The following is a 14,988-nucleotide window of genomic DNA, read 5'->3' as shown; positions in this document are numbered from 1 at the left end:
AGGTGCAATGTCAGCCTCCCTCGGACCCAGGAGCCCAGGCCCCCAGCCCTCCTCCCTCAGACCCAGGAGTCCAGGCCCCCAGCCCTCCTCCCTCAGACCCAGGAGTCCAGGTCCCCCAGCCCCTCCTCCCTCAGACCCAGGGGTCCAGGCCCCCAGCCCCTCCTCCCTCAGACCCAGGGGTCCAGGCCCCCAGCCCTCCTCCCTCAGACCCAGGAGTCCAGGCCCCCAGCCCCTCCTTTCTCAGACCCAGGAGTCCAGGCCCCCAGCCCCTCCTCCCTCAGACCCAGGAGTCCAGGCTCCCAGCCCCTCCTCCCTCAGACCCAGGAGTCCAGGCCCCCAGCCCCTCGTCCATCAGACCCAGGAGTCCAGGCCCCCAGCCCCTCCTTCCTGTGGGACATAGTTCAGCTTCTCTACTTTCACGAATAACATTGACTTTAGGGAAGAAATTTCCTTCTTCCTTCCATCCCAACCCTCACCCCCAGGAGAACAAGAGAATGGCGGGGGGGGGGGGGGGGGGGGACTGGGAGACCTGATCTGGGGGCTGGGAATGGCGAGGAGATGGCGGTCCCAGGCTTAGGTGCAAAAAACCCCGTTTACTCATTCTTTTCGGGGGCCTGGCTGTGTGACCTTGGACAAGTCACTTCTCTTCCCAGAACCTGGGGGTCCTGCCCTGCTGGATGGAACCCCCACCGTCCCCGGGGTTACCGAGGAGAATGAGGAAGACCCTGGGAGGTGTTAACTCTGGCAGCACACCAACAACCTCTAGTTCCTCCTCCTCCTGGCATAGTCCTCCCTCCTGGCCCCCAGGAGAAGTGTCCTGTCCCGTCCCGTCCTTCGTATAGGCCTCTGAGAAGAGTCTCTGAGCCTGCTCCATGTCTGGGGCAGCTGGGGGCTGGAACGTTTAAAGTCGCTCTGAGCTGCCACCTTCTCCCCAGGTATGGCTGCTCCGACCACAGCAGCCCACGCCCTGGCCCCCCAGCCCCCACCTTTGTCACCTCCTGAGTTCAAAGATCCCGGAACATCGCCCCACACAGCTGCCTGCCCTTCTTTCTGTTCCTGGAAAAAGCCAAACTTACTTCGGCCTCAGGGCCTTTGCACATGCTGTTCCCTCTTCTGCAGTGCTCTTCCTAGCGGACTGGCACAAGACTATCATGGAGGTCTGTCTCCCCTCCAAGAAGGCTTTGCGGATCCTGCTCTGCACAGAACCCCCACTCCCGGCAGTGTCTTTCTGTCCCGCCTCGGGTTTGCTTTCTCCGCGGCATTTCCCATTCCCTGATTTCATGTGTTCACGTGTGTATTTTCTTTCAGTCACTCCCCCCCCCCGTGCCCCCCCCCCCCCCCCCACCCCCCCCCGGCGCACGCCCCACTTCCAGAATGTAAGCTTTGCTCGAGAACTCCTCACCCGCCCACACCCACGCCTCTGCCCAGTGTCTGGGGATTCCATCTGCGCTTGGCAAGGGGTTTGCCTTCGGAGTGGAGGCACCTCCTTTTGGCAGGACGTGGGTGTGGAGAGAGGGTGTCCCTTCCGTCTCTGGGCTTCTAATCAGATTTGCAAATGAGAGGCTTTTCTTGGACCCCCCGCTGCTTCTTAAAAACACGGCTTTAATTACCAGCATGTTCGAATCCAGACATTGCACACTGAACTCTGAATCTCTAGATTCTCCTAAAAAAGAAAAAAGTCACAAGATCTGGCAATAGAGTCCCCGTTCCTGCCAGGAGGTGGGTGGCAGGGGGGGGTGCGGGAGGGGTGGGAGCAGGGTTGGCTGCCGCCGGGCGCCCCCTGCAGGTGGGCCCCTGCTCCCCAGGCGGCCCGCCAGGCCCACTGCACTCCTTTTGTTACCGGCCTCGCCCCGTGGAGTTTTGAGGTTGCGGACCCTGCACCGGAGTCCTATGAGGTCAGGAGAAGAGGACCAAGGACGGGGACCAGGGACCTTGGAGTCAGGGGTCCTGAGCAGGGCACAGTCTTGCTGTGTGGCCTGAGGCATCGGGAGCCTCAGTTTCCCTTTGTGCAGAGCAGAGCGTGGAGGATGAGGTCTCAGGAGCCCCAAGGCCCCCACAGAGAGACCTCTGTTTGCTTGGTTTCGCTTTGCTTTTTCGGTGTCTCAGCCCTTCCTTCCTGCGGGTCTGTCCCTGTAGCGGCGCTGCGGCCGGGTTGGATGGTGGTGCCCCACGGCTGTGGGAGGGTCGCTGTCACTCTGGGGTCACAGTGCCCTCCCGGCCTCTGCACCAGCAAGAGTCCGTTCCTGTGCCCCAGGGGCCTCCGTGTTTCCTACCTGCTCCTCGGGGCAGGGAGTGGGCCCGTTGGACATGGCTGACAGGAGGCCTGTGCTCGGAGGCCTGGGCTGAATGGGGGAGCGCCTAGCTGGCCTCTCATCACCCCACTCCCCCTTTCTGCAGGTTTGTGCTGGTCTGACTAGGCGGTGGCTCTACAATGTCACCATCTGTCCTGAGAACCGGATTTGGGCCTTCCATCCCCTCCTCAGGTCTCCCAGCAATGGAGGGACCCAGCCAGCTCCTGGAAGCCTCTGTATGGGCTGAATTGTGTCCCCCCCAAATTTATACGATGAAGCCCTAACCCCAGGACCTCAGAATGAGACTGTATTTGGACGCAGGGCCTTTGAAGGGAGAATTAAGATAAAATGCGGCCATTAGGGTGGGCCCTACTCCAATAGGGCTGATTTCCTTAAGAGGAGAGGAGAGGACACAGAGGCACGGAGAGGGAGGGGGACCCCGGGAGGACACAGAGAGAATCTGGCCACCTGCAAGCCAAGGAGGGGCCTCAGGGGAACCCACCCTGCCGACACCTTCACCTCAGACTCACCCTCATCTCACCAGGGTCCAGGATCATGGAAAACTGCCTTCTGTTGTGTAAACCACCCGGTCTGCGGACCGTGGTTCCAGCAGCCTGAGCTCCCTTCCTAGCATTTCCTCTTCGCCCCGGGCCGAGCAGTGGTGCCGGGATGGAGTGGCCTCCTCTGGGGCCAGGGGCTGGGCTGCTGGAAGGGGAGCTCAGCTTGAAGAGCAGACAGTGGCTGTTGAGGCCCAGCCCTGGTTCCCTGTGCTGGCCGCCAGGCCTTGGAATGAGCTGCGGTCCAGCCCTGGGGTCCAGGGCGGAAGGGTCCAGGGGGCCCGGGGCATCTCCGTTTCTAAAGAGCGCTCGTTGAGGGCCGCAGCAGTGCAGCCTCCTGGCTGGTGGACGGCCTGGGCTCCAGCCGCTCCAGGGACTTCTCTCCGGCCCAGCTGGTCGAGGTTGTGTCTTTAGTCTCCTTGGACGTTTCCGGCTCCTCCAGCAGCTCTGGCTTCTTGAGGATCAGGGCCTCTTCCTCCTTGGGGATTTGACGCTTCACCCACCACTTAAGAAACCTGATTCTAAGGCAACGAACCTTGTGGTTAATGCTGTGGTCAGTCTCCCCCCGCTCCCCCCTCCTCCGCCGCTTCCCCTTACCAGACAGAGCCCTGGGTGGAGGCCAGAAGACTGAGTCTTCCTCCATTTGTGGGCTCTGTGACCAGCCCTCCCCTCCCTTCATCAGATGGGGGTACAAATACCCACCTTTTGGCCTGGACCCTCTTCCCAGCCTCTTTCCGGGCCTCCTGCCCAGAGCTGCCCCTGCCCCTCCCTTGCTCAGTCTTCTCAGAGCTCCAAGAGCGCCCAGGACAAAGTCTCAGCCCTCCCACCTGGTGGCCCTTCATGACTTCATCTTCCTGCTGCTTCCCTCCCAGCCTTCTAAAGTCTTCTGAAAATAGACATATTCTTATTGACTCCAGAGAGGACGGGAGAGGGAGAGAGAGCGATGGACACATCAATGACGAGAGAGCATCATCAGTTGGCTGCCTCCTGCATGCCCCCCACCCCCCCACCGGGGGATCGAACCCAAAACCCAAGCATGTGCCCTGACCGGGAATCGAACCATGACCTCCTGGTTCATAGTGGACACTCAACCACTAACCTATGCTGGCCAGATAGCCTTTTAGTGTCTTGATTTGAGTATAGTGGGCTTCTTTTCCTGGACAAATCTTTGTTGGTATCTCTCTTCTTTCTCTTAATACTAGAGGCCCAGTGCATGAAATTCATGAATGGGCGGGGTCCTTAGGCCTGGCGGACAATCAGGGCCAATCAGGGCCTTCCTGCTGGTCGCTGGCTGCTGGCCAGGGTCTGCCAGATGGGAGAGGGACCGAAGAAGGTTGGCCAGCCGCGCGAGGTTGGCTATGGGAGTGCACTGACCACCAGGAGGCAGCTCCTACATTGAGCATCTGCCCCCTGGTAGTCAGTATGCGTCAAAATGACCAGTTGTTCTCGTCATCCTGGTATTCTGGTCGCTTAGGCTTTTATATGTATAGATTTCTGGGATATTTGTGCATATCAGTGCATGGAGTGCTTCCTCCATCTATACAGCTGTGTAGTGTTCTGCTGTGTGGGCGTGCCATTGGTTACCCTGGCAACTGCAGTGGTCCCCCTGCTTTGCCCAGGCTGGTTCTTCTAGAGCTGTTTTAAAAAGTAACTGGGGGTTTATTTGTATTTGGCTATGGTGAGGCCAATAGATCAGAAGACAACTGCCATTGGAAAGAGAGTTACGACCCTAGCCGGTTTGGCTCAGTGGATAGAGTGTTGGCCTGAAGGGTACTGGGTTCGATTCTGGTCAAGGACATATGCCCAGGTTGTGGGCTTGATCCCCAGCAGGGGGCATGCAGGAGGCAGCTGATCAATGATTCTCTCTCATCATTGGTGTTTTCATCTCTCTCTCCATATCCCTTCCTCTCTGAAATCAATAAAAATATATATAAAATGAAAAGAAAAGAAAAGACAGTTACAATTCCCAGAAGAGTGGTCATGCCATGCCACGCAAGGTCACACGAGGAGGCACCAGGGTCACTCAGGAGGTGCAAGGAGTAAGGAGGAACTGTGGCTAGGAGCTTTTCTTGTGGTTTCCATGGGAACGAACAAGGCAGGGTAAGCAGACGTTGGATAGGCTCATCAAAGTACCTCGCCCGCCCGTGTGAGCATGGCTATTGGTCCAGGATGGGCCTGTGACTCTAGCAGGGACAACCAGCATCACTACTGGGATGGATCTATCACCAAGAGAAAAACAGCTTCTCTCTCAGCTGGTTGCCAAGTTAGGAGGATGTGCACTTGGGGCTGCTGTGGGCCATCTGCCCACAAGGTGGAGAGAACCTCCAGAGATGGGGGCATCATTTGCCTGCCTGGATCCAGTCAGGCCTGAAGTACAGATACTTCCTGCTGTGGGCTGAATTGTGTCCCTGCCCTCAAATCCATATGTGGAAGGTCCAACACCCAGCCCCTCCGGATGTAACCATTTGGAGACAGGGCCTTTAAATGAGGTCCTATGAATGGGCCCTACGCCATATGACTGTACAGTTGACCCCTGAACAATGAGGGTTTGAACTGTGTGGGTCAATCGAAATCTGCAAATAAGTGGAGCCACACACAGTTCAAACCTGTTGTTCAAGGGTCAACTGTCCTTGGAGATGGTGATTAACTGGAGTCCTAATCCAACACGACAGGTGTCTTCATAAGAAGAGGGAGAGACAGCAGGGGCATGTGTGCAGAGAGGAATAACCATGTGAAGAGGCAGCCAGAGGCTAACCATTTACAAGCCAAGGAGAGAGGCCTTAGGAGAAACCAACCCTGCTGACACTTAAATCTTGGACTTCCAGCCTCCAGAGCTCTGAGGAAACAAGTCTCTGTTGTTTATGTCTGACACTTAACCTGTGGGCCACAGGTTTCTGTGGCAGATTCAAAGATGGCTGCGGATTTTTGGTGCTCCTCCCATGGAGAGCGAGGGTCTGTTTCCTCTCCCCTTGAATCTTGGCTAGCCTATGACTGTCAGAATATGGCGGAAGTGATGCTCGGTCAATTCCAGGCCTCACCGTAGAGACGACTGGCAACTTTAGCCTTGGAAGAGATGAGAGGCCCTGAGGCTACAGGGAAAGGGACAGGGGTCCAGCTGGCCCAGCTTTCTGGCTGTCCCCCATCAAAATGCCGGGCATGTGAGTGAAGGCATTCTGGACTCTCCTGCGCAGCCCAGCTGATAGCTGAATACGACACCAGGTGACGTCAGTGATGCCAAGGGAAGCAGAAGAATCATCCAGCTGGACCGTACCTGAACTGCTGACCCATGAAATTAACACTAAAATGATCATTGTTTAAAGTCACCAAGTTCTGGGGGTAGTGACATAGCGACCAATAACCAGAACTGTTCTCTTTTTCCTTGAACTTGTAGAGTTCTGCTCTTCTTAAAAAATACATATTTTTATTGATTTCAGAGAGAAAAGGAGAGAGGGAGAGAAAGAAACATCAATGATGGGAGAGACTCATTGATCGGCTGCTTCCTGCACACCCCCTCCTGGGGATGGAGCCCACAACCTGGGCATGTACCCTGACCAGGAATTGAACCGTGACCTTCTGGTTCATAGGTCGACGCTCAACCACTGAGCCGCGCCAGCCAGGCAGGAGTTCTGTTCTTACTGCTCACAAGTGGAACCGTCCTGTCTAATGAGACTTGTCTCCCTCAACTGCCAAGGGGCCGTTATCCCCCCAAACATTTCCACCTCTGAAACTTTCAGTCCCAATATCTCATGATCTGCGTAGTTCTATCCCCTCAGGTTTTCTTGTGTTTGCCTTCCAATCCTGTGTTCCTGGTCTTTGATCTCACAGGTGGAAGCTTCATTCCCAAGACCTCACATGCTCCAGCATCTGTCTTGGTTTCTCTTCCTTCCCTACCCCAGTGGGTAAATGGTTACCTGCTCTAAGGGCTCTCTCCCTCCGCTCTCCTTGCCTCCCTCGCCACCCATATAATCAGCCTTTGACAGCACTCTGCCTACAGGGATCCAAACCTGGATCAATGCCACCATCTATTCTTTATCTTCCATTTACCATGCCTGGGAGGAAACGTCCCCCAGTCATGACAGGTGGTTCCACAGGCAATTAATAAGCTCCAGTCACCATCGGATCTTCACTGCTGCTCACTAACGGTCTTCCTTGTCATTGTACAGATCCCATTTATTCCCCTCAGTGCCTATTGCAACCACGCCTCACACCATCACCGCTCTTCTTAAATTCCCTACTCCTGACCCCTGCTCTGACCCACATCACTTTCAGCAGATGGCTCTGCCAATGTCCTTTGCTGTGAAAGGAAGACACTGGGTAGGAGGGCATCACCCCACCCACCCAAATCATAAATGCCAGCTAAAGGTGAACAAGAGGGACAGAACATTTGCAATTGGGTTTTGAGGATAAGGATAACTGATTGCTTTAGACAATGCCACTTTGTGGGCATGGTGCTGGAGAGCTGATGGCAGTGGATTGAAGAGTGTAACGGTGATGAGGATGCGGCAATGGGTGTAAGCTATTCTCTCAAAACGAAAATATTTGGCCCAGCTGGCACGGCTCAGTGGTTGAGCGTTGACTGACCTATGATACAGGGCATATGCCTGGTTCGCAGGCTTGATCCCCAGTGTGGGGCGTGCAGGAGGCAGCCAATCAAGGATTCTCTTTCATCATTGATGTTTCTACCTCTCTCTCCTTCTCCCTTCTTCTCTGAAATCAATAAAAATATATTTAAACAAACAAAACATTTGATGGTATATAGAGGGAGTTTGTAGGACTCAGGTGGGAAAGATTTGGGCATGTTTGTATTATCCTTCAGAGAAAGAGCCAGTAAAAAAAGAATGATTGAAAATTTAGGAGAGAGAAGGGATGATTAATCAAGTGTGGAGGAGATGGATTCCCAAGCAAAGGAGGTGGAGCTAACCTCAGACAGGAAGAGGAATACCTCTTTCTCTGAGAAAGACCAGGAGTGAATCATCAGCACTAATGGCAATAACTTTGTAGGTGTTGGGAGTTGCTTTTTTCCTGTTAAGTATAGGTAAAACTTGCTGTTGAGAGTGAGAGGGGGAGGAGACAAGGGGGCTGTGGAAGAAATAAACTAATTTATAAAACTGACAGAGTACTAGGTTGGAGAGGGCTGACCAGGGATAAGCTGAAGCATTTCTGATGCTCTGTCCCCACTTAAGGATGGAAATATTGAAGGGATAGGGCTCCCTTAGTATCTTCCTTGTATAAACCTTTTAACTTAGTACTTGTTTACTTGTATACATGCTGGAAAATACAAAACTACAGAGTTAGATAAAAAAGGATTGAAAGAAAGTTTGACAAGTATATTATGAGAACCCCACAGTGAAAGGGAAGGACAGAGGCAATATATAAAGAACCAAAGATTGAGAATTTTTCAAAATTTATAAAAGACACCAAAAAACACAGATTAAAGAGGCCCCCAAATATAAATAACAGCAAACAAATGAACAAACATAAAAAGATATCCACACTTAGTCATATCAGGGTGAAAGCATTATTAGTGTGAGTACTCCAAAGCTCAGATGGCTATGGGAGACATTAAAAGATGCCCAACCCAGGTGCCAGGGAAGGTTTCCTAGAGCTCATGATGGAAGAGCTATGGGCTGAGTACTAAATGATGAATAAACATCGGCCAGGTAAGAGGAGGGAACAGAAATGGGAGACTAAGTGAAGAGGGGCTCACCAAGCAGAAGTCACAATACAGCTCAAGAAGTTTAAACAACATGATTAATTAACTTGATTTAAAGTATCTATCTATCTATCTATCTATCTTTCTCTCTCTATATATATCACTGAATTCACCAAGTGTAGAATACACATTATTTTCAAATCGACATGGAATATTTATAAAAACTAAACAAAAATTGTACCAAACAAAGAAAACAAAAAACTGAAATCATACATTGTATATATCCTCTGAACTTACTAGACTTAAGCTAGAAATAAAGAAATGAGGGTTATTAGAAAGTACTGATGTATCTAAAAATATCATTGGATCAAAAATCATAATGGAAATTAAAATGTTTTAACTAAGTGGTAATAAAATATTTTATATTAAAATTTGTGAGATGCAGCTTAAGTTATTCTTAGAGGAAAATTTATAGCCTTAAAGGCAAATATTGGAAAAGAAGAATAACTTAATTTAATAATACAAATCCATAACAAGAGGGTAGACACAATAGAATAAACTGGAGGAATTATAAGGAAGTACATAAAGAACAAAAATAAGTCCCTGCCAGTGTGGCTCAATTGGTTAAGCATCATCCATGCACCAAGAGGTCACTGGTTCGATTCTGGGTGAGGGCACATACGCAGGTTGTAGGCTTGACCCCCAGTAAGGGGTGTGTAGGAGGCAGCTGACCAATATTTGTATCTCTCTCTCCCTTCCTTTCTCTCTAAAAAAATCAATAAAAACATATAAAATAAATGAATCCTATATAATAAAAGGGTAATATGCAAATTGACCCTAATGGCGGAATGGCCGGTTGCTATGACACGCACTGACCACCAGGGGGCAGACACTCAACACAGAAGCTGCCCCCTGGTGGTCAGTGCACTTCCACAGGGGGAGCTCCACTCAGCCACAAGCTGGGCTGATGGCTGCGAGCATAGTGGCGGTGGTGGGAGCCTCTCTTGCCTCCCTGGCAGTGCTAAGGATGTCTGACTGTGGCTTAGGCCCACTCTCCATGGGGAGCGGGCCTAAGCCATCAGTTGGGCTTCCCCTGAGGGCTCCCGGGCTGCCAGAGGGATGTCTGACTGTCAGCTTAGGCCCAATCCCCCAGGAAGTGGGCCTAAGCCGGCAGGTGGACATCCCTTGAGGGATCCCAGCCTGCGAGAGGGTGCAGGCCAGGCTGAGGGACCCCCCTCCCAGCCCTGAGTGCATGAATTTTTGTGCACTGGGCCTCTAGTAAATAAGTAAGTGTATTAGGTTTGGGGAAAGGCATGCTGATAAGCTTTAACTTGATACTCACAGAAGAAGGACAAGGAAGAAGTAGAATAGTGCTGGAATAATGACTCCATACACGATGCCCTGGATCAGCCCTTTCACGAACAATATGGGAACTGAACTCTCATCTGGAATCAGAGGGAAGCAAGAGTGTTGTTGTTTTTTCTCCTAAGGCTGTGAAAGGAAGACACTGGGTAGGAGGGCATCACCCCACCCACCCATAGACTTCAGGTCTATGCAGAGAGGAATAACCATGTGAAGAGGCAGCCAGAGGCTAACCATTTACAAGCCAAGGAGAGAGGCCTTAGGAGAAACCAACCCTGCTGACACTTAAATCTTGGACTTCCAGCCTCCAGAGCTCTGAGGAAACAAGTCTCTGTTGTTTAAGTCTGACACTCAATCTGTGGTCCACATGTTCCTGTGGCAGATTCAAAGATGGCTGCGGATTTTGGGTGCTCCTCCCATGGAGAGCGAGGGTCTGTTTCCTCTCCCCTTGAATCTTGGCTAGCCTATGACTGTCAGAATATGGCGGAAGTGATGCTCGGTCAATTCCAGGCCTCACCGTAGAGACGACTGGCAACTTCAGCCTTGGAAGAGATGCGAGGCCCTGAGGCTACAGGGAAAGGGACAGGGGTCCAGCTGGCCCAGCTTTCTGGCTGTCCCCCATCAAAATGCTGGGCATGTGAGTGAAGGCATTCTGGGCTCTCCTGCACAGCCCAGCTGCTAGCTGAATACTACACCAGGTGACGTCAGTGATGCCAAGGGAAGCAGAAGAATCATCCAGCTGGACCGTACCTGAACTGCTGACCCATGAAATTAACACTAAAATGTTAGGCCCATGGAGAGTGGGCCTAAGCCACAGTCAGACATCCTTAGCACTGCCAGGGAGGCAAGAGAGGCTCCCACCACCGCCACTATGCTCGCAGCCATCAGCCCAGCTTGTGAAGTCTGAGATGCTCTTCTTCCTTTCGTCCCCGTGCCCATCCTCATCCCAGTCCCTAGGTGTTGTCATTCTAGCCCAGTCACTAGACCCCTGTATACTTACCTGGTACCAGGAAGATGCTTGCCTCTTGGATTCCATATTTGTTCTTCCCCTCACAGCGAAGGCTCATGACTTCTTCCGGCTTCCCAGTAAATCTGATGGTGCTGTTAGCCCAGGGGGCAGTTATGGTGGTCGTCACCTGGAAGGTGTCACTCATGTTTTTCTTTATCACAGGAACACCGTCCATAAGCCACTGCACGAAGGGTGTGGGGATACCGTAGAAAGAGCAGTTGCACTGCGGAATCTTCTCCAAGGAACACACGTAATACAACAGTGTGGCGGGCACTGTGGGGAGGGAGGGCCAGGAGTCACCAAGGCACCCTGATTTCCCTTTTCCACTTCCTCCAGGACCCAGCCTTCCCCTCATTTATGATTCAACAGGAGCTGCAGTAAGACTTTCTGGAAGCTCAGAGGGGCTGGAGTTCAGAGCAGTTCCCCTTCCATCCTCTCTCATCTTTCTCAGACTTGGGCTCAGCTCTTACCTCTGACCTTTCAGCCCCAGAGGCCAAGGTTAAGATGTGACTGCTCCCCAGATGTCCCTTCCCTTCCTATGAGGCCTCAGGGGTTTCTCTTGGGGTTATCATTTCTCTCAGACTCTGGATCTTCCCTTGCCCACCAGCACTCACTGATCACTGGGAACCTGACAGCGGTCGAGTTAGATAGAGGGAAGTTCAAGTAGCACTGCAGTGTGGTGCCACGGTCCTTGGGCTTTGGTGTGAAGTGCAGCACCGAGGAAGAGACGGAGGAGTTTCTGGAGCCATCGGTGTTGAAGGACGTGGCAGGCTCTTTCCAGGAGAGGAAACGGGCTTTGGCTGCTATGCAGGAGCTTCTGATGGTGCAGGTCAAGGTCACAGACGCTCTGGCCATAGGAATATCTGGAATGTAGAGCTCTGGTTTCTGAGTCAGGTCTGAGGGACAGAGATGTATTGTACCCAAACCTTGGGGACAAGGGACCCTCATGGACACGTCGCTGACGCATAGCGTTTTCAGGTTACAAAGTGCTTTCCCACCCATGAGCTCATTTAATGCCCCTCCCCCATTCCTCCAACCTCAGGGAGCCTGGGTAGCTTTTCATAAGTATATTTGTCTTCTCTGCATGAAAGGAGCATTCCCCACTGTCTAGGTGAGCAAACTAAAGAGACTTGCTTAAGGTCTTGAGCCTGAACTTGAGCCTGAACCCTGGACTTTCAAGGTGAAAGTGAGTGAATTTCCTGAGGATCTAGATGGCCTATGGTCCCTTGTCTGTCCCCCAGCCTAGACTTCCTAGGCCAACTTCTACTCTGCCTCCCTCCTTCTCAATCCAATTCTCCCTGTAGGCGCTGCCCTTCCAAGCTGATCGGTGATCATTTGTGCCTCCAGCTCTCATTGGCTTGCTGCTGCTGGGTAAGTCACTTTCTCTCTCTTTACCATTTTGATTCAGAAAGAGAAAGATTTCAACTGTACCTGTCTCATTGTATTGTTGTTGTAAAAATTAAATCACTAAGTTTTGTTTTTTTTTTTAACCCCAGTGCCTGGTGAGGTAGACACCACACAATTACTAGAACCCCTTCTGGAGTTCCTCCTTTCCAAACCACCCATTGTATGAGATTAAACGTCACCTGACAGGAAGAGTGTGATGTTCTCCCTCAGGAAGGCAGTCTTTTGTTCTTGAAGATCTGCAGCGGACAAGTATGTCGCGTCGTCCCTTTTGAGTACATTGTGGATCAGCAGGGTACAGTCTCGTTCTTCAAGGTTCCAAAGAATGTGGAATCTCCCATTGTTGTGATCATCTATGATAACATTGGACTTATTGGTAGCTACAGGGGCGCTGACATTTTTGTTGAGCCAGTAGCCCATGATCATGGAGTTGTCCAGAGGTTCTTTGGGAAATGCTAATCTGCAAGGGACTGTGGTACACAGGTTCTCTTCCAGTGGTATCTTCGTGACTCCCATCAAAGCATGAGAAAGTAACCCTGTGGGGAGAGATTCATGTTGAAAACAGACTCACCTAGTGTGTCCCAGTATCCCAATGGTGCATTAAAGGATTAACCTTATCCTAGAAAGGTTTGGCCATTGCCCAGATCCTGGGAGGTAACCTTTAAGCCCTTGGAATATCCAGAATGATGAGTGTGTCTTGGTTTACTTGAGGCCTTGGGCCACAGACAGTATATGCTAACAATGTGATTGAAGGTGGGGACTTTGGGGCACACGATATCATCTTGACTTCTGTAGGGGCTGGGGGCTAAGGATGGCCATGGGGGTGGTCAGCCATGCCTATAGGATAAGACTCTTTCCCGCCCCCGCAGAAAAACAAACAAAAAACAAACAAAACCATGCATGTTGCCACCCATTGTTGCTGGGAGAAGCAAGCACCGTCCGCACAGCTCTACTGGGGGAGACAACAGGAAGCTCATATCTGGTCTCTCCTAGACCCTGCCTCATATGCCTCTGCCCTCTGCTGATTTTAATCTCTATTATTTTGCTTTAATAAACTGTAACCATGGATATAACCATTCTGCTGAGTTCTGTGAGTGCTTCTTGTGAATCATGGAACCTGAGGGTGGTCTTGGGACTCCCAAACTGCACCAATATAATGTCATCTGCTGTTTTTTGTTTTGTTTTGTTGTTCTTGTTATTGGTAGTAACTGTATCTTGTGATTTTGGCCGCTTTCCAGGAGAGAAAGTGGGCTTTGGTTTCTATGCAGGAGCTTCTGATGGTGTAGGTCTACTCACAGGCTCCCTGGCCATAGGAATATCTGGAATGTAAAGCTCTGTTTTCTGTTTTTTTTAATCCTCACCCGAGGATATTTTCCCATTGATTTTTAGAGAGAGTGGAAGAGAGAAAGACAGAGAGAAACACTGATGTGAGAGAAACACTTGGATTGGTTGCCTCCTGCGTGAGCCCTGACCAGGGTCCAGACCAGGGAAGAGGCTGTAACCGAGGTATGTGTCCTTGACCAGAATCAAACCTGGGACCCTTCGGTCCGCAGGCTGATGCTCTATCCTCTGAGCCAAAGTGGCTAGGGCTAGAACTATGGTTTTTGAGTAAGTGCATATAGATTTTCTATGCCTTCATAGAAATCAGCTTAAGCCATTCTCATAATAGTTTTATTATTAGTCCCCTAGACGTCTGGGAAAATGAGGTTCAGAGAGATTAAGGACATAGTCCCATGTAATAGAGAAAGGAGTAGCATCATCAGGACCAGGACCCAGCTTTTCACACATGAAGTCTGCTACTCTGAGACATCACATCTGTGGGTCGTGACACAGTTCTGGGCCACTGTGCTGTGTCTCTTCTCTAAGATTCGACCTAATAATGCTCATCATACAGGATGATGTTGAGAGAGCAGATGTGGGCACACTTATCATCTTGGTTCTAAAATGGAACTACGAGTCAAGTTGGGTTCCACTAGCAAAATTTCCAGGGACTTAGGGCAAGTTGCTTAATCTCTCAAAGCCCGTGTCTTCATCTGTCAAATGGGCATAATAATTCCTCAGGGGGCGGTTGGGTAGATGAAATGGGACATGTGGTGGGTCACAGAATGTGCACATGGGATTCTTTATTACTTATTTATCAAGTACTTAATTCTTTAGGTCCTCACCACTTTTCCCGACCTCAGCCTTTCTCATCTTACACCACCACTCACCTCCATCCCAGAGCATTCTTGGATACCTGAGATACCTCCTCCCACTCTGCCTTTCCTTCCACTTACCCAACCATAACCGCGGTAGTGCCATCAGCAGCAGCAGGATCTCAGGGACAGGAGAGGACCAGCATCTATGCTGCCGCTAGCTCTGATCTCCGATCCATCTGGAGGGAAGGATTTGGAATGGGTGAGGAGGAATGCAGCAGTGAGCGACACAGGTTGGGGCAGAAACAGACTCACTTCTTACTAGGGGCTATTGTCTCTTCCATCACCCTGAAGGTCTGTTCATCTTGTGAACGGGGAGCTTCATTTAAACAACCACCAGGAGCTTCGAGAAGAGAGGAGAGTCCCCATGGCTCTCTGTGGAGCCGCTACACCATGTCTGCTTTCTTCTCTCTCCTAGCATCTTCACTCAGCTCCTTCCCCCCTTAAAGAGCCTCAAATGCCAGGCTGAGGAGCTTGGCCTCTCTCCCAAGTCAATGGGGAAGAAATGCAAATCACG

The 14,988-nt window shown here is 51.2% G+C and overlaps 1 protein-coding gene across 3 annotated transcripts; it reads right to left on the bottom strand.

Moving 5' to 3' along the window:
• Positions 1-1,587: 1,587 nt before the first annotated feature.
• LOC103297734 (myelin-associated glycoprotein) lies at positions 1,588-14,637 on the bottom strand. 3 transcript variants are annotated; one of them, XR_003613379.2, is made up of 7 exons: positions 14,553-14,637; positions 12,459-12,812; positions 11,487-11,735; positions 10,864-11,145; positions 9,844-9,946; positions 2,822-3,369; positions 1,588-1,663 (listed from the first exon to the last, which is right to left on the bottom strand). XR_003613379.2 is itself a non-coding variant. In XM_028129401.2 (6 exons), the coding sequence occupies exons 1-6, from the start codon at positions 14,575-14,577 to the stop codon at positions 3,147-3,149; spliced, it is 1,236 nt and encodes a 411-aa protein (XP_027985202.2). In that variant the 5' UTR covers positions 14,578-14,637; the 3' UTR covers positions 2,649-3,146. The 3 variants fall into 3 exon arrangements, 2 of the variants coding, with proteins under 2 accessions (XP_027985202.2, XP_054567285.1); XM_028129401.2 differs by lacking the exon at positions 1,588-1,663 and having other exon boundaries at positions 2,649-3,369; XM_054711310.1 differs by lacking the exon at positions 1,588-1,663 and having other exon boundaries at positions 2,649-3,363.
• Between the last annotated feature and the right edge of the window lie 351 nt (positions 14,638-14,988).

Source organism: Eptesicus fuscus, chromosome 21, assembly GCF_027574615.1.
Source record: "Eptesicus fuscus isolate TK198812 chromosome 21, DD_ASM_mEF_20220401, whole genome shotgun sequence".
Lineage (NCBI taxonomy): Eukaryota > Metazoa > Chordata > Mammalia > Chiroptera > Vespertilionidae > Eptesicus > Eptesicus fuscus.
Note: the sequence above shows the minus strand (reverse complement) of the source record. Positions and strands in the feature narration are given on the sequence as shown.